The 16,769-nt window shown below is 38.4% G+C and overlaps 1 protein-coding gene across 2 annotated transcripts in view; it reads left to right on the top strand.

Moving 5' to 3' along the window:
* LOC133579972 (dual specificity protein phosphatase 19-like) overlaps nucleotides 1-16,769 on the top strand; it is a 34,948-nt gene that overhangs the window by 14,449 nt on the left and 3,730 nt on the right. For both annotated transcript variants that reach the window (XM_061934291.1, XM_061934213.2), the window contains exon 3: nucleotides 8,957-9,003. In XM_061934291.1, coding sequence (XP_061790275.1) covers nucleotides 8,957-9,003 — 47 coding nt within the window. The remainder of the gene's footprint in view (nucleotides 1-8,956; nucleotides 9,004-16,769) is intronic.

Here is a 16,769-nt window from a genome sequence, read left to right as displayed (position 1 = left end):
TATTGACTTTATTGAGCCGAACAGATGCTATATTCATATCCGTCCCTGCTGAGACGTCGTCTGCTCCTCTACGGCAAGGTCAAAGGTCAGAATTCAAATGTCTTCCAAGTGGAAAGTGTCCAAGCAAAGGTGACAAGAACATAGGCCTGGGCGATAAACCCAAAAATTCCAGTCTTTGCTCTTTGCGCCCAACAGCTTCTGTAGCTTCTGCCCTCAACCGTCATTTCCCTGAGAGGCGGTTCACACACACAGCAACACGAACGCTAATCAATCAATCAATCAATCAATGTTTATTTACAAACCCCCTTTCCATATGAGTTGGGAAATGGTGTTAGATGTAAATATAAACGGAATACAATGATTTGCAAATAATTTTCAACCCATATTCAGTTGAATATGCTACAAAGACAACATATTTGATGTTCAAACTGATAAAAAAAATTTTTTTTTGCAAATAATCAAATTCTAATCAACTGATGCCAGCAACATGTGACAAAGAAGTTGGGAAAGGTGGCAATAAATACTGATAAAGTTGAGGAATGCTCATCAAACACTTATTTGGAAAATCCCACAGGTGAACAGGCAAATTGGGAACAGGTGGGTGCCATGATTGGGTGTAAAAGGAGATTCCATGAAATGCTCAGTCATTCACAAACAAGGATGGGGCGAGGGTCACCACTTTGTCAACAAATGCGTGAATTGTTGAACAGTTTAAGAAAAACCTTTCTCAACCAGCTATTACAAGGAATTTAGGGATTTCACCATCTACGCTCCGTAATATCATCAAAGGGTTCAGAGAATCTGGAGAAATCACTGCACGTAAGCAGCTAAGCCCGTGACCTTCCATCCCTCAGGCTGTACTGCATCAACAAGTGACATCAGTGTGTAAAGGATATCACCACATGGGCTCAGGAACACTTCAGAAACCCACTGTCAGTAACTACAGTTGTTCGCTACATCTGTAAGTGCAAGTTAAAACTCTCCTATGCAAGGCGACAACCGTTTATCAACAACACCCAGAAACGCCGTCGGCTTAGCTGGGCCTGAGCTCATCTAAGATGGACTGATACAAAGTGGAAAAGTGTTCTGTGGTCTGACGAGTGCACATTTCAAATTGTTTTTTGGAAACTGTGGACGTCGTGTCCTCCGGACCAAAGAGGAAAAGAACCATCTGGATTGTTATAGGCGCAAAGTGGAAAAGCCAGCATGTGTGATGGTATGGGGGTGTATTAGTGCCCAAGACATGGGTAACTTACACATATGTGAAGGTGCCATTAATGCTGAAAGGTACATACAGGTTTTGGAGCAACATATGTTGCCATCCAAGCAACGTTACCGTGGACGCCCCTGCTTATTTCAGCATAACAATGCCAAGCCACGTGTTACATCAACGTGGCTTCATAGTAAAAGAGTGCGGGTACTAGACTGGCCTGCCTGTAGTCCAGACTTGTCTCCCATTGAAAATGTGTGGTGCATTATGAAGCCTAAAATAGCACAACGGAGACCCCCGGACTGTTGAACAACTTAAGCTGTACATCAAGCAAGAATGGGAAAGCTTCAAAAATGTGTCTCCTCAGTTCCCAAACATTTATTGAGTGTTGTTAAAAGGAAAGGCCATGTAACACAGTGGTGAACGTGCCCCTGTGACAACTTTTTTGCAATGTGTTGCTGCCATTAAATTCTAAGTTAATGATTATTTGCAAAAAAAATTACGTAACTCAGTTGGAACATGAAATATCTTGTCTTTGCAGTCTATTCAATTGAATATAACTTGGAAAGGATTTGCAAATCATTGTATTTTGTTTTTATTTACCATTTACACAACGTGACAACTTCACTGCTTTTGGGTTTTGTACATCCCACAGGAAGCTCTTGATTTACTTTTTGGAGAAGAGTTGTAAAAAGAACAGCTTTAGAAATAATAGAGTTTTGCCAAGAATACGATACAGGTTATCAGTTTTGGCATTATTTGTCTCCTTTAAAACTACCAATTGTTGTGAAATAAAGCGGAACTTTTTGAAATATCTCTGTCATTGCTTTTTTGGGGGGAAAATCTGGAAAAAAAATCTAAAACATATACATATTTTTTGTGAAAACAATTGTTTGTTGTGCAAATTGTTATTCGTATAGCCAGACCTGTGTTTTTTTTTTGATAGATAGATAGATTGAAGACCTAATGAACCTCTTTGGATGAATTGTTTATATATATATATATATATATATATATATATATATATACATACATATATATATATATATGTATTGGCCGGCCCCCGGCCACAATTTTTTTAATTGTAATTTTGAAGAATTTATGCATGTGAATGTGCATGAACTATTTCTGTTCAAAATTGTTAGAAATGTTAAATGTTTAAATATTAACTGTCAGTTTACTGTACTGTGCCAACTGTACTACTATATGAGTACATCTTTTCTATTGTTTCATTGAAAATAAAACAGCAAAGTCCATTTGGCTGTCATCTGTTTTAATAAGAGACACAATTGTGTCAAAGTCATGACTTTTTTTGTTCATGCTTGAAATAAGAAATTATTACTTTAAAAAAGTAGTTTTATACTTGTGAGTGTTGATGACACAGCTTTGCAACACTTGATATTCTAGTTTCAATCATGTTTTACTCTATATAGGTCATCAAATCTCAGCAACAAGCTGTAATATCTTACTGAGATCATTTAGGACCAAAAACACTTAAAACAAGTAAAAGACTCTAACATAACATCTTCTTAGTGAGACGAATTATCTTATTAGACAGAAAATAAGCAAATATCACCCTTATTTGACATATTTCATCTTACTTAGATTTCAGTTTTTGCAGTCTACATGTGACTTTGTGGTTCTATAATGGCATTCATAGAACCTGGATGTGGATTAAAGATGCAGTCCACTTGTGACTTTGTGGTTCTACAATGGAATTAATTGAAACCTGGATGTGGATTAAAGGTGCAGTCCACTTGTGACTTTATAGTTCTATAATGGCATTCATAAAACCTGGATGTGGATTAAAGGTGTAGTCTACATGTGACTTTGTGGTTCTATAATGGAATGAATTGAAACCAGGATGTGGATTAAAGGTGCAGTCTACATGTGCCTTTGTGGTTCTATAATGGCATTCATAAAACCTGGATGTGGATTAAAGGTGTAGTCTACATGTGACTTTGTGGTTCTATAATGGAATTAATTGAAACCAGGATGTGGATTAAAGGTGCAGTCTACATGTGACTTTGTGGTTCTATAATGGAATTCATAAAACCTGGATGTGGATTAAAGGTGCAGTCTACATGTGACTTTGTGGTTTTATAATGGAATTCATTGAAACCTGGATGTGGATTAAAGGTGCAGTCTTCATGTGACTTTGTGGTTCTATAATGGAATTCATTGAAACCTGGATGTGGATTAAAGGTGCAGTCTACATGTGACTTTGTGGTTTTATAATGACATTCATTGGAACCTGGATGTGGATTAAAGGTGCAGTCCACTTGTGACTTTGTGGTTCTACAATGGAATTAATTGAAACCTGGATGTGGATTAAAGGTGTAGTCTACATGTGACTTTGTGGTTCTATAATGGAATTAATTGAAACCAGGATGTGGATTAAAGGTGCAGTCTACATGTGACTTTGTGGTTCTATAATGGAATTCATTGAAACCTGGATGTGGATTAAAGGTGTAGTCTACATGTGACTTTGTGGTTCTATAATGGAATTCATTGAAACCTGGATGTGGATTAAAGGTGTAGTCTACATGTGACTTTGTGGTTCTATAATGGAATTCATTGAAACCTGGATGTGGATTAAAGGTGTAGTCTACATGTGATTTAGTGGTTCTATGATGGCATTCATTGAAACCTGGATGTGGATTAAAGGTGTAGTCTACATGTGACTTTGTGGTTCTATAATGGCATTCATTGAAACCTGGATGTGGATTAAAGGTGCGTCTACATGTGACTTTGTGGTTCTATGATGGCATTCATTGAAACTGGATGTGGATTAAAGGTGTGTCTACATGTGACTTTGTGGTTCTATAATGGCATTCATTGGAACATGCATGTGGATTAAAGGTGCAGTCTACATGTGACTTTGTGGTTTTATAATGGAATTCATTGAAACCTGGATGTGGATTAAAAGTGCAGTCTACATGTGACTTTGTGGTTCTATAATGGCATTCATTGAAACTGGATGTGGATTAAAGGTGCAGTCTACATGTGACTTTGTGGTTTTATAATGGAATTCATTGAAACCTGGATGTGGATTAAAGGTGCAGTCTACATGTGACTTTGTGGTTCTATAATGGCATTCATTGAAACTGGATGTGGATTAAAGGTGCAGTCTACATGTGACTTTGTGGTTCTATAATGGAATTCATAAAACCTGGATGTGGATTAAAGGTGCAGTCTACATGTGACTTTGTGGTTCTATAATGGAATTAATTGAAACCTGGATGTGGATTAAAGGTGTAGTCTACATGTGACTTTGTGGTTCTATAATGGAATTAATTGAAACCAGGATGTGGATTAAAGGTGCAGTCTACATGTGCCTTTGTGGTTTTATAATGGAATGAATTGAAATCTGGATGTGGATTAAAAGTGCAGTCTACATGTGACTTTGTGGTTCTATAATGGAATTAATTGAAACCAGGATGTGGATTAAAGGTGCAGTCTACATGTGCCTTTGTGGTTCTATAATGGCATTCATAAAACCTGGATGTGGATTAAAGGTGTAGTCTACATGTGACTTTGTGGTTCTATAATGGAATTAATTGAAACCAGGATGTGGATTAAAGGTGCAGTCTACATGTGACTTTGTGGTTTTATAATGGAATTAATTGAAACCTGGATGTGGATTAAAGGTGCAGTCTACATGTGACTTTGTGGTTCTATAATGGAATTCATAAAACCTGGATGTGGATTAAAGGTGTAGTCTACATGTGCCTTTGTGGTTCTATAATATAATTAATTGAAACTTGGATGTGGATTAAAGGTGCGTCTACATGTGACTTTGTGGTTCTATAATGGAATTCATTGAAACATGCATGTGGATTAAAGGTGTAGTCTACATGTGACTTTGTGGTTCTATAATGGAATTAATTGAAACCTGGATGTGGATTAAAGGTGCAGTGTACATGTGCCTTTGTGGTTTTATAATGGAATTAATTGAAACCTGGATGTGGATTAAAGGTGCAGTCTACATGTGACTTTGTGGTTTTATAATGGAATTCATTGAAACCTGGATGTGGATTAAAGGTGCAGCCTACATGTGACTTTGTGGTTTTATAATGGAATTCATTGAAACCTGGATGTGGATTAAAGGTGCAGTCTACATGTGACTTTGTGGTTTTATAATGGAATTAATTGAAACCTGGATGTGGATTAAAGGTGTAGTCTACATGTGACTTTGTGGTTCTATAATGGAATTCATTGAAACCTGGATGTGGATTAAAGGTGCAGTCTACGTGTGACTTTATAGTTCTATAATGGCATTCATAAAACCTGGATGTGGATTAAAGGTGTAGTCTACATGTGACTTTGTGGTTCTATAATGGAATTAATTGAAACCTGGATGTGGATTAAAGGTGCAGTCTACATGTGACTTTGTGGTTCTATAATGGAATTCATAAAACCTGGATGTGGATTAAATGTGCAGTCTACATGTGACTTTGTGGTTCTATAATGGCATTCATTGAAACATGCATGTGGATTAAAGGTGTAGTCTACATATGACTTTGTGGTTCTATAATGGAATTCATTGAAACCTGGATGTGGATTAAAGGTGTAGTCTACATGTGACTTTGTGGTTCTATAATGGAATTCATTGAAACCTGGATGTGGATTAAAGGTGCGTCTACATGTGACTTTGTGGTTCTATAATGGAATTCATTGAAACCTGGATGTGGATTAAAGGTGCAGTCTACATGTGACTTTGTGGTTCTATATTGGAATTCATTGAAACCTGGATGTGGATTAAAGGTGCAGTCTACATGTGACTTTGTGGTTCTATAATGGAATTAATTGAAACCTGGATGTGGATTAAAGGTGCAGTCTACATGTGACTTTGTGGTTCTATGATGGCATTCATTGAAACATGCATGTGGATTAAAGGTGCGTCTACATGTGACTTTGTGGTTTTATAATGGAATTCATTGAAACCTGGATGTGGATTAAAGGTGCAGTCTACATGTGACTTTGTGGTTCTATAATGGAATTCATAAAACCTGGATGTGGATTAAAGGTGCAGTCTACATGTGACTTTGTGGTTCTATAATGGAATTCATTGAAACCTGGATGTGGATTAAAGGTGCAGTCTACATGTGACTGTGGTTCTATAATGGAATTCATAAAACCTGGATGTGGATTAAAGGTGCAGTCTACATGTGACTTTGTGGTTCTATAATGGAATTCATTGAAACCTGGATGTGGATTAAAGGTGCAGTCTACATGTGACTTTGTGGTTCTATAATGACATTCATTGGAACCTGGATGTGGATTAAAGGTGCAGTCTACATGTGACTTTGTGGTTCTATAATGGAATTCATTGAAACCTGGATGTGGATTAAAGGTGTAGTCTACATGTGACTTTGTGGTTCTATAATGGAATTAATTGAAACCTGGATGTGGATTAAAGGTGCAGTCTACATGTGCCTTTGTGGTTCTATGATGGCATTCATTGAAACTGGATGTGGATTAAAGGTGTAGTCTACATGTGACTTTGTGGTTCTATAATGGAATTCATAAAACCTGGATGTGGATTAAAGGTGCAGTCTACATGTGACTTTGTGGTTTTATAATGGAATTCTTTGAAACCTGGATGTGGATTAAAGGTGCAGTCTTCATGTGACTTTGTGGTTCTATAATGGAATTCATTGAAACCTGGATGTGGATTAAAGGTGCAGTCTACATGTGACTTTGTGGTTCTATAATGGAATTCATAAAACCTGGATGTGGATTAAAGGTGCAGTCTACATGTGCCTTTGTGGTTCTATAATGGAATTAATTGAAACCTGGATGTGGATTAAAAGTGCAGTCTACATGTGACTTTGTGGTTCTATAATGGAATTCATTGAAACCTGGATGTGGATTAAAGGTGCAGTCTACATGTGACTTTGTGGTTCTATAATGGCATTCATTGAAACTGGATGTGGATTAAAGGTGCAGTCTACATGTGACTTTGTGGTTTTATAATGGAATTCATTGAAACCTGGATGTGGATTAAAGGTGCAGTCTACATGTGACTTTGTGGTTCTATAATGGCATTCATTGAAACTGGATGTGGATTAAAGGTGCAGTCTACATGTGACTTTGTGGTTCTATAATGGAATTCATTGAAACATGCATGTGGATTAAAGGTGCAGTCTACATGTGACTTTGTGGTTCTATAATGGCATTCATAAAACCTGGATGTGGATTAAAGGTGCAGTCTACATGTGACTTTGTGGTTCTATATTGGAATTCATTGAAACCTGGATGTGGATTAAAGGTGCAGTCTACATGTGACTTTATAGTTCTATAATGGCATTCATAAAACCTGGATGTGGATTAAAGGTGCAGTCTACATGTGACTTTGTGGTTCTATAATAGCATTCATTGAAACATGCATGTGGATTAAAGGTGCGTCTACATGTGACTTTGTGGTTCTATAATGGAATTCATTGAAACCTGGATGTGGATTAAAGATGCAGTCTACGTGTGACTTTATAGTTCTATAATGGCATTCATAAAACCTGGATGTGGATTAAAGGTGTAGTCTACATGTGACTTTGTGGTTCTACAATGGAATTAATTGAAACCTGGATGTGGATTAAAGGTGCAGTCTACATGTGACTTTATAGTTCTATAATGGCATTCATAAAACCTGGATGTGGATTAAAGGTGCAGTCTACATGTGACTTTGTGGTTCTATAATGGCATTAATTGAAACCTGGATGTGGATTAAAGGTGCAGTCCACTTGTGACTTTGTGGTTTTATAATGGAATTCATTGAAACCTGGATGTGGATTAAAGGTGCAGTCTACATGTGACTTTGTGGTTCTATGATGGCATTCATTGAAACTGGATGTGGATTAAAGGTGCAGTCTACATGTGACTTTGTGGTTCTATAATGGAATTCATTGAAACCTGGATGTGGATTAAAGGTGTGTCTACATGTGACTTTGTTGTTTTATAATGGAATTCATTGAAACCTGGATGTGGATTAAAGGTGCAGTCTACATGTGACTTTGTGGTTCTATAATAGCATTCATTGAAACATGCATGTGGATTAAAGGTGCGTCTACATGTGACTTTGTGGTTCTATAATGGAATTCATTGAAACCTGGATGTGGATTAAAGATGCAGTCTACGTGTGACTTTATAGTTCTATAATGGCATTCATAAAACCTGGATGTGGATTAAAGGTGTAGTCTACATGTGACTTTGTGGTTCTATAATGGAATTAATTGAAACCTGGATGTGGATTAAAGGTGCAGTCTACATGTGCCTTTGTGGTTTTATAATGGAATGAATTGAAACCTGGATGTGGATTAAAAGTGCAGTCTACATGTGACTTTGTGGTTCTATGATGGCATTCATTGAAACTGGATGTGGATTAAAGGTGCAGTCTACATGTAACTTTGTGGTTTTATAATGGAATTCATTGAAACCTGGATGTGGATTAAAGGTGCCGTCGACATATGCCTTTGTGGTTCTATAATGGAATTCATTGAAACCTGGATGTGGATTAAAGGTGCAGTCTCCATGTGACTTTGGGCTCTAACAACATGACTGCTGCCCTGCAAGCTGCCTTTCCTGATGGCAGTCTTCGCTCATCAGGCCACATTCCATCTAGTATTCATCTTGTATCATCACAAAAAAAGGGGATTTAAATTCACAATAGATGGGAGCCTGAAGCAACCTTTTTCCTCCTGGAGTTTTTCCCTTTATTTCTCACCTCCTTCTTTTCTCCTCTTGCAGCCTCTCAGGACGCGGCCCACGACATGGACCTGTTGCAGAAGTATAAGGTCAGTCAATAGCACCAGCATGGCTGTCACGTGCACACAAAACACCAAACTAAATGACATTAGATGCAGTTTAAGGTTGGGACTAATGGATCCCAGCACGTTTCCCACAAATGAGCCATCCTTGTTGGTGTGGCTGCCTCTGCTCTGTCAGGCTGATGCCTTTTGTGGCTCCACTCGCTGTAGGAGCACACGCACTGGCCTTTTCTTGCTCGTCTTTCAACATCATGACACATGACGACACATTTACAAAATCTTATACAAGCCACTTCATTAGGCACAGGCAGGTAGAATAGCCAAAAGGTGTACCGTATTTTTCGGAGTATAAGTCGCTCCGGAGTATAAGTCACACCGGCCGAAAATGCATAACAAAGAAGGAAAAACATGTATAAGTCGCACTGGAGTATAAGTCGCATTTTTTGGGAAATGCATACCTGCCAACTACTCCGGTTTTCCCGTAATTAGTACGGTTTTCATCAACCTATTCCGGGTTACGGTTGCAGTGATAAAAAATACGTTTTTTCATTAATTAAAAAAAAAAATTTTTTTTTTAAAGTTTTATTCACGGAATCGCGTAACAACAATGACAATCGACACCGCTTCCCGTAACTTCCTATCGAGCCATTCCGAATGCCATGCGCGAGGCTATTTATAGCACCGCTGCCAAGCACGAGGCCATTGTTTCCAAACGAGCGAACGATCATGGAATCAGCCGGAGAAAAATCGCAAACGAGTCTTAAACCGAAAAGAAAACTGCAGTCATTTCCGTGAAGAATATTCAAAAGCCTATCCGGGAATAATTATCCGTTCCAAAAAGGGTGAAAACTACGCGAATTGCACCTTGTGCAGACAAGATTTTTCGATCGGACACGGAGGAATTAGCGATTTAAAAGACCACGTTGGGACAAAAAAACACAAGTCTAATGCCGTTGCTAGCGATACAAGTGGAAAACTTTCAACGTTTTTCGTCGCCCAAACAGATTCTTTGGATGTGATAAATGCCGAAGTTTTATTTACGGAGGCAATAATTGAGCAAACAAAAAGGTAATGACACCAATGTTATCTATTGGAATTGTTTAGTACTGTTATACTGTTAAAAGTGTTTATGCTATTTATGCTTTCAAGTCCAAGTTGAAGAAATCTTGTTAAATGTTGACAGCATAACTACCAAAATACAGAAGTATGTCCTTAATATTTTTGCAGTGCTATTTCTGTTGAAAAGTTCAAATGATTACATTAGAGATGTGATGTGCCACTTTTCAAGTGTCTGATGGCTTAAATTAATTTTCATTAATTTTTCATATTTTGAATTCTTTTGAAAGGCTTACAAAAAAACTACATTTGAATTGTAATTCCATGCTATTGACAGGACTATTAATTTTAATGAAGTTAGCTTACCATGTTTACAGTATGATAATTGTGATAGAAATGTGAATTTTAGGCACAGAATATTTTTTACAATTGAACAAGGCAGTAGATTATACAAGCTTGGACAGAAAGTTAATAATGACACCAATTTTTTTTTGAATGGAATTGTTTAGTACTGTTTTACCATTTGTTTACTGTAAAAAGTGTTTATACTTTCAATTAACAAATTGAAGTCTTGTGAAAGGTTGACAGGATAACTGGCATTAACTGTCAAAATAATTTCAAACTATTGAAGTTAGCTTACAGAATAAACATGTCAATCAACCCATATGATTTTTGCTGTAATATTTTTGTTTTGAAAAGTCACTGTGACTGATAGAAAAGTGATGGTTTTAGCAACATTTTAACCTGTCTGAATGCTAATAATCATTTTGCGTCGGGGGGCCTGAACCCCCCACCAGGACTTTGTCCTGGACCTACCGGGGCCTGCGGCCCCTTGACCCTGGCTACTATGTTTTTCTGATCTCAAAGGTTGGCAGGTATGTATAAGTCGCACCGGCCGAAAATGCATAATAAAGAAGGGAAAAAACATATATAAGTCGCACTGGAGTACAAGTCGCATTTTTGGGGGAAATTTATTTGATAAAACTCAACACCAAGAATAGACATTTGAAAGGCAATTTAAAATAAATAAAGAATAGTGAACAACAGGCTGAATAAGTGTACGTTATATGAGGCATAAATAACCAACTGGTATGTTAACGTAACATATTATGGTAAGAGTCATTCAAATAACTATAACATATACAAACCCCGTTTCCATATGAGTTGGGAAATTGTGTTAGATATAAATATAAATGGAATACAATGATTTGCAAATCATTTTCAACCCATATTCAATTGAATATGCTACAAAGACAACATATTTGATGTTCAAACTGATAAACATTTATTAGACTGTTATCGACGCAAAGTTCAAAAGTCAGCATGTGTGATGGTATGGGGGTGCATTAGTGCCCAAGGCATGGGTAACTTACACATCTGTGAAGGCACCATTAATGCTGAAAGGTACATACAGGTTTTGGAGCAACATATTGGACGCCCCTGCTTATTTCAGCAAGACAATGCCAAGCCACATTCAGCACGTGTTACAACAGCGTGGCTTCGTAAAAAAAAAGAGTGCGGGTACTTTCCTGGCCCCGCCTGCAGTCCAGACCTGTCTCCCATCAAAAATGTGTGGCGCATTATGAAGCACGGTGGCAGAGGGGTTAGTGCATCTGCCTCACAATACGAAGGTGCTGAGTAGTCTGGGGTTCAATTCCAGGCTCGGGATCTTTCTGTGTGGAGTTTGCATGTTCTCCCCGTGACTGCGTGGGTTCCCTCCGGGTACTCCGGCTTCCTCCCACCTCCAAAGACATGCACCTGGGGATAGGTTGATTGGCAACACTAAATTGGCCCTAGTGTGTGAATGTGAGTGTGAATGTTGTCTGTCTATCTGTGTTGGCCCTGTGATGAGGTGGCGACTTGTCCAGGGTGTACCTTACGTGGCATGGCATGAAGCATAAACTATGGTATCAGGAGTAATCAAAAGTCCTAGAGGTGGCATGGGTAATAGAGGTAATGTCGCCAGGCCGACTGCCTGGCAACTGCAAGCTTAAATACTAGTGACATGATTAGTGACAGGTGCGTGAGTCCAAATGAAACAGGTGAAACTAATGGTTGTCATGGTAACAAAGCAAGGGAGTGAAAACAGGAACTAAAAAGAGTCCAAAAATCAAACAGAACATAGCCAAACAAAAGACATGAGAGAGCCCCCCCCTTAAGGACAGATACCAGATGTCCAAAAAAAAAAAACATGATCAAAAAACATGACAAAAGCACCTTTCTTGCCTGTTGACAGCTGTTTTGGAAAATAAAACGTCGACTGTGAAGTCAAACCAATGAGGCATTGAGATATTTATTAAACAATTGTATCTTCTTCCAAACAAACCGCCTGAGATCTGAAACAATTGTCACATAGTTTGCTGTCGCTCCATCAGTGGATATTTCATTAGGGCTGTAACCCATCCATCCATCCATCCATCCATTTTCTACCGCTTACTGTATTTTCCGCACTATAAGGCGCACCTAAAAACCACAAATTTTCTCAAAAGCTGACAGTGCGCCTTATAACCCGGTGCGCTTTATATATGGATTAATATTAAGATTCATTTTCATAAAGTTTCGGTCTCGCAACTACGGTAAACAGCCGCCATCTTTTTTCCCCGTAGAAGAGGAAGTGCTTCTTCTTCTACGCAAGCAACCGCCAAGGTAAGCACCCGCCCCCATAGAACAGGAAGCGCTTCTTCTTCTACTGTAAGCAACCACCCGCCCGCGTAGAAGAAGAAGAAGAAGCGCGCGGATATCACCGTACGTTTCATTTCCTTTGTGTGTTTACATCTGTAAATACCACAAAATGGCTCCTACTAAGCGACAGGTTTCCGGTTCATGAAAAGACGCAATCTCTCCATCCGCACACGGACTACTATTTCACAGCAACTGCCTAAAGACTTTCAAGAAAAGCTGGCTACTTTCCGTGCATATTGTAAAAACAAGATAGCTGAAAAAAAGATCCGGCCAGAGAACATTATCAACATGGACGAGGTTCCACTGACTTTTGATATTCCTGTGAACCGCACTGTGGATACAACGGGAGCACGTACGGTGAATATTCGCACCACAGGGAATGAGAAGTCATCCTTCACTGTGGTTCTAGCTTGCCATGCTAATGGCCAGAAACTTCCACCCATGGTGATATTCAAAAGGAAGACCTTGCCAAAAGAGACCTTTCCAGCCGGCGTCATCATAAAAGCTAACTCGAAGGGATGGATGGATGAAGAAAAGATGAGCGAGTGGTTAAGGTAAGTTTACGCGAAGAGGGCCGGGTGGCTTTTTTCACGCAGCTCCGTCCATGTTGATATACGACTCCATGCGCGCCCACATCACGCTGGTTTTTAATATATTATTAAAGTTTGACTGACCTATCTGACTGTTTTTTTGACATTCCTTTAGCGCAGTTAGATGCGGCTTATAACACGGGGCGGCTTATAGGTGGACAAAGTTTTGAAATATGCCGTTCATTGAAGGCGCGGCTTATAACCCAGGGCGCCTTATGGTGCGGAAAATACGGTATTCCCTTCAGGGTCGCGGGGAGCGCTGGAGCCATTCCTTTTAATTCCATTCAGAATTTGATGTTGCCCATACGATTCAGGAACAATAATATATTTTTTTTAGAACAATACCATTTGAAACCATTCAGTGAGTTGAAATTGATTCAGTAACTTTTTATCAAAACAAATCAAGCAGTGTGAAATAAATATTGGATCCTGGCGAAGTTCCCTATATTCCTGGTATTTCTTATCTGGGAATGATGTGTCAATGAAGTATGGATGCAAACAACAATGAATGCATTCACATCTTACACACTTCAGTTTGAAATACCAAGAGGAAAGGTTTTTATGCTCACATTTTCAATATTCAATAAAAGTACACTAATCAACAGTTTAACAGTAGACTTACATGTTACATCTGCTGTTGTTTTTCAACATAAAATAATACATTATTAATAATACAGCTTAAATGAACAGTATATTTACATGTTACTTTTACCGATGTGTTTTTAAAAAATAAAATAATGCATTATTGATAAACCAACATGTCTTCAGGATAAATTAATAGTAGACTTACATGTTACATCTACTGTTGTTTTTTTAACATATAATAACCTCGTCGCAGGGCCAACACAGATAGACAGACAACATTCACAACTGCTCGTCCAGTTTGTGGCGTTACAACTGTTCATGAGTTCACCATCTGTGTATTTGGGACTGATGAAGACCATGAACAGTTCCTTGTCCTCCGTAGTCCTTCTCTGCAGAAGGACTACAGTGTCCTTTAGTACTGAACACAAGACGGAGTACACACAAGTCATCGTTTGACTTCAAGTAAAGGAGCGTGTGTGTTTTTGTGCAGCTGCACTTTTCATGCTGTCATAGTGACATGGCCGCAGAATACCATTGTATGACTAAACAGTTCTCTAAAGGATCATGTGAGCAGAACTAGTAATTAAGCTTTGTTGCTGATTGGAATCTGCATAGATGATGAAGCACTTTGTCACTGCCTATAAATATTGTTAGTTATTTTTTTTGTCATATATATATATATATATATATATTAGGACTGCAACTAACGATTAATTTGATAATCGATTAATCTGTCGATTATTACTTCGATTAATCGATTAATAATCGGATAAAAGAGACAAACTACATTTCTATCCTTTCCAGTATTTTATTGGAAAAAAACCCAGCATACTGGCACCATACTTATTTTGATTATTGTTTCTCAGCTGTTTGTAAATGTTGCAGTTTATAAATAAAGGTTTATAGCATAGACCCAACGAATTGATGACTAAATTAATCGCCAACTATTTTTATAATCGATTTAATCGATTAGTTGTTGCAGCCCTAGTATATATATATATATATATATATATATATATATATATATATATATATATATATATATATATATATACACACATTTATATGTGTGTATATGTATGTGTATATATATATATATGCACATATTTATATATATGTGTGTGTATGTATATATATATATATATATATATATATATATATATATATATACATACACACATATATACATGTGTGTGCGTGTGTATATATATATACAGTATATATATATATATATATATACACACACACACACACACACACACACACATATATATGTGTATATATATATATACACTAGAGATGCGCGGTTTGCGGGCACAACCGCGGAGTCCGCGGATTACCCGTGGATCGGGCGGATGAAATTTAAAAAAATTAGATTTTATCCGCGGGTCGGGTCGGGCGGTTGAAAAAAAAAAAAAAGATTTTAAATAGATTCAGGCGGGTGGCAGTTAAACCAATTGGGAAATATATATACATAGTTAAATGTTGTTACCCACATACGAAAAACGAGCAGGCACCTGCAGCATATGCCACAACAGAAGAAAAAAAAAAAAAAGAGATGGACACTTTTACGGAGCGGAGAAGGGACGCCTCGCCGGGGTTCGCGGGACCGAGGCCCCTTCCCCCGAGAGGGCCCCACCGGGAGCCGTAGCTGAGGCGATCCGCGAGAAGGGCCCGACGCACGTCCAGGGTCACCACCGCGCCCACCGCACCGACACCCCGCCTCGTCCGCCTTCGCCGCGGCCGGCGTCACGCGCAGCAGGTAAGCAGCTTACCTGCCCGCCACCCCCGTGGCCGGGGGCTCGTAACAGGGGTCACTCCGCGCGCTCCGCCCGCGCAGCTTACCTGCCCGCCACCCCTGTTGCCGGGGGCGCGTAACAGGGGTCACTCCGCGCGCAGTGCGCTCAGCGCGGCTCCCATATGATTGCGCACTGGTGTGCGTCTGGGTCGTGACAGCGTGGCACGCGAAAGACTGTACTGCATTGGATCAGTCTCCTTTCTTTAACAGGCAAAAGCTTTATAACCTCACCATACCTGCCAACTTTTGAAATCAGAAAAACCTAGTAGCCAGGGTCCAAGGGCCGCAGGCCCCGGTAGGTCCAGGACAAAGTCCTGGTGGAGGGTTCAGGGCTTCGCCCCCCGACGCAAAATGATTATTAGCATTCAGACAGGTTAAAATGTTGCTAAAACCATCACTTTTCTATCAGTCACAGTGACTTTTCAAAACAAAAATATTACAGCAAAAATCATATGGCTTGATTGACATGTTTATTCTGTAAGCTAACTTCAATAGTTTGAAATTATTTTGACAGTTAATGCCAGTTATCCTGTCAACCTTTCACAAGACTTCAATTTGTTAATTGAAAGTATAAACACTTTTTACAGTAAACAAATGGTAAAACAGTACTAAACAATTCCATAAAAAAAAAAATTGGTGTCATTATTAACTTTCTGTCCAAGCTTGTATAATCTACTGCCTTGTTCAATTGTAAAAAATATTCTGTGCCTAAAATTCACATTTCTATCACAATTATCATACTGTAAACATGGTAAGCTAACTTCATTAAAATTAATAGTCCTGTCAATAGCATGGAATTACAATTCAAATGTAGTTTTTTTGTAAGCCTTTCAAAAGAATTCAAAATATGAAAAATTAATGAAAATGAATTTAAGCCATCAGACACTTTGAAAAGTGGCACATCACATCTCTAATGTAATCATTTGAACTTTTCAACAGAAATAGCACTGCAAAAATATTAAGGACATACTTCTGTATTTTGGTAGTTATGCTGTCAACATTTAACAAGATTTCTTTAACTTGGACTTGAAAGCATAAATAGTATAAACACTTTTAACAGTATGTCGTGCTGTGAAATACAG

The sequence above is a fragment of the Nerophis lumbriciformis genome, linkage group LG02 (assembly GCF_033978685.3).
Source record: "Nerophis lumbriciformis linkage group LG02, RoL_Nlum_v2.1, whole genome shotgun sequence".
Lineage (NCBI taxonomy): Eukaryota > Metazoa > Chordata > Actinopteri > Syngnathiformes > Syngnathidae > Nerophis > Nerophis lumbriciformis.
The sequence above is the reverse complement of the archived record's forward strand: the minus strand, read 5'-3'. Positions and strand labels throughout refer to the sequence as shown.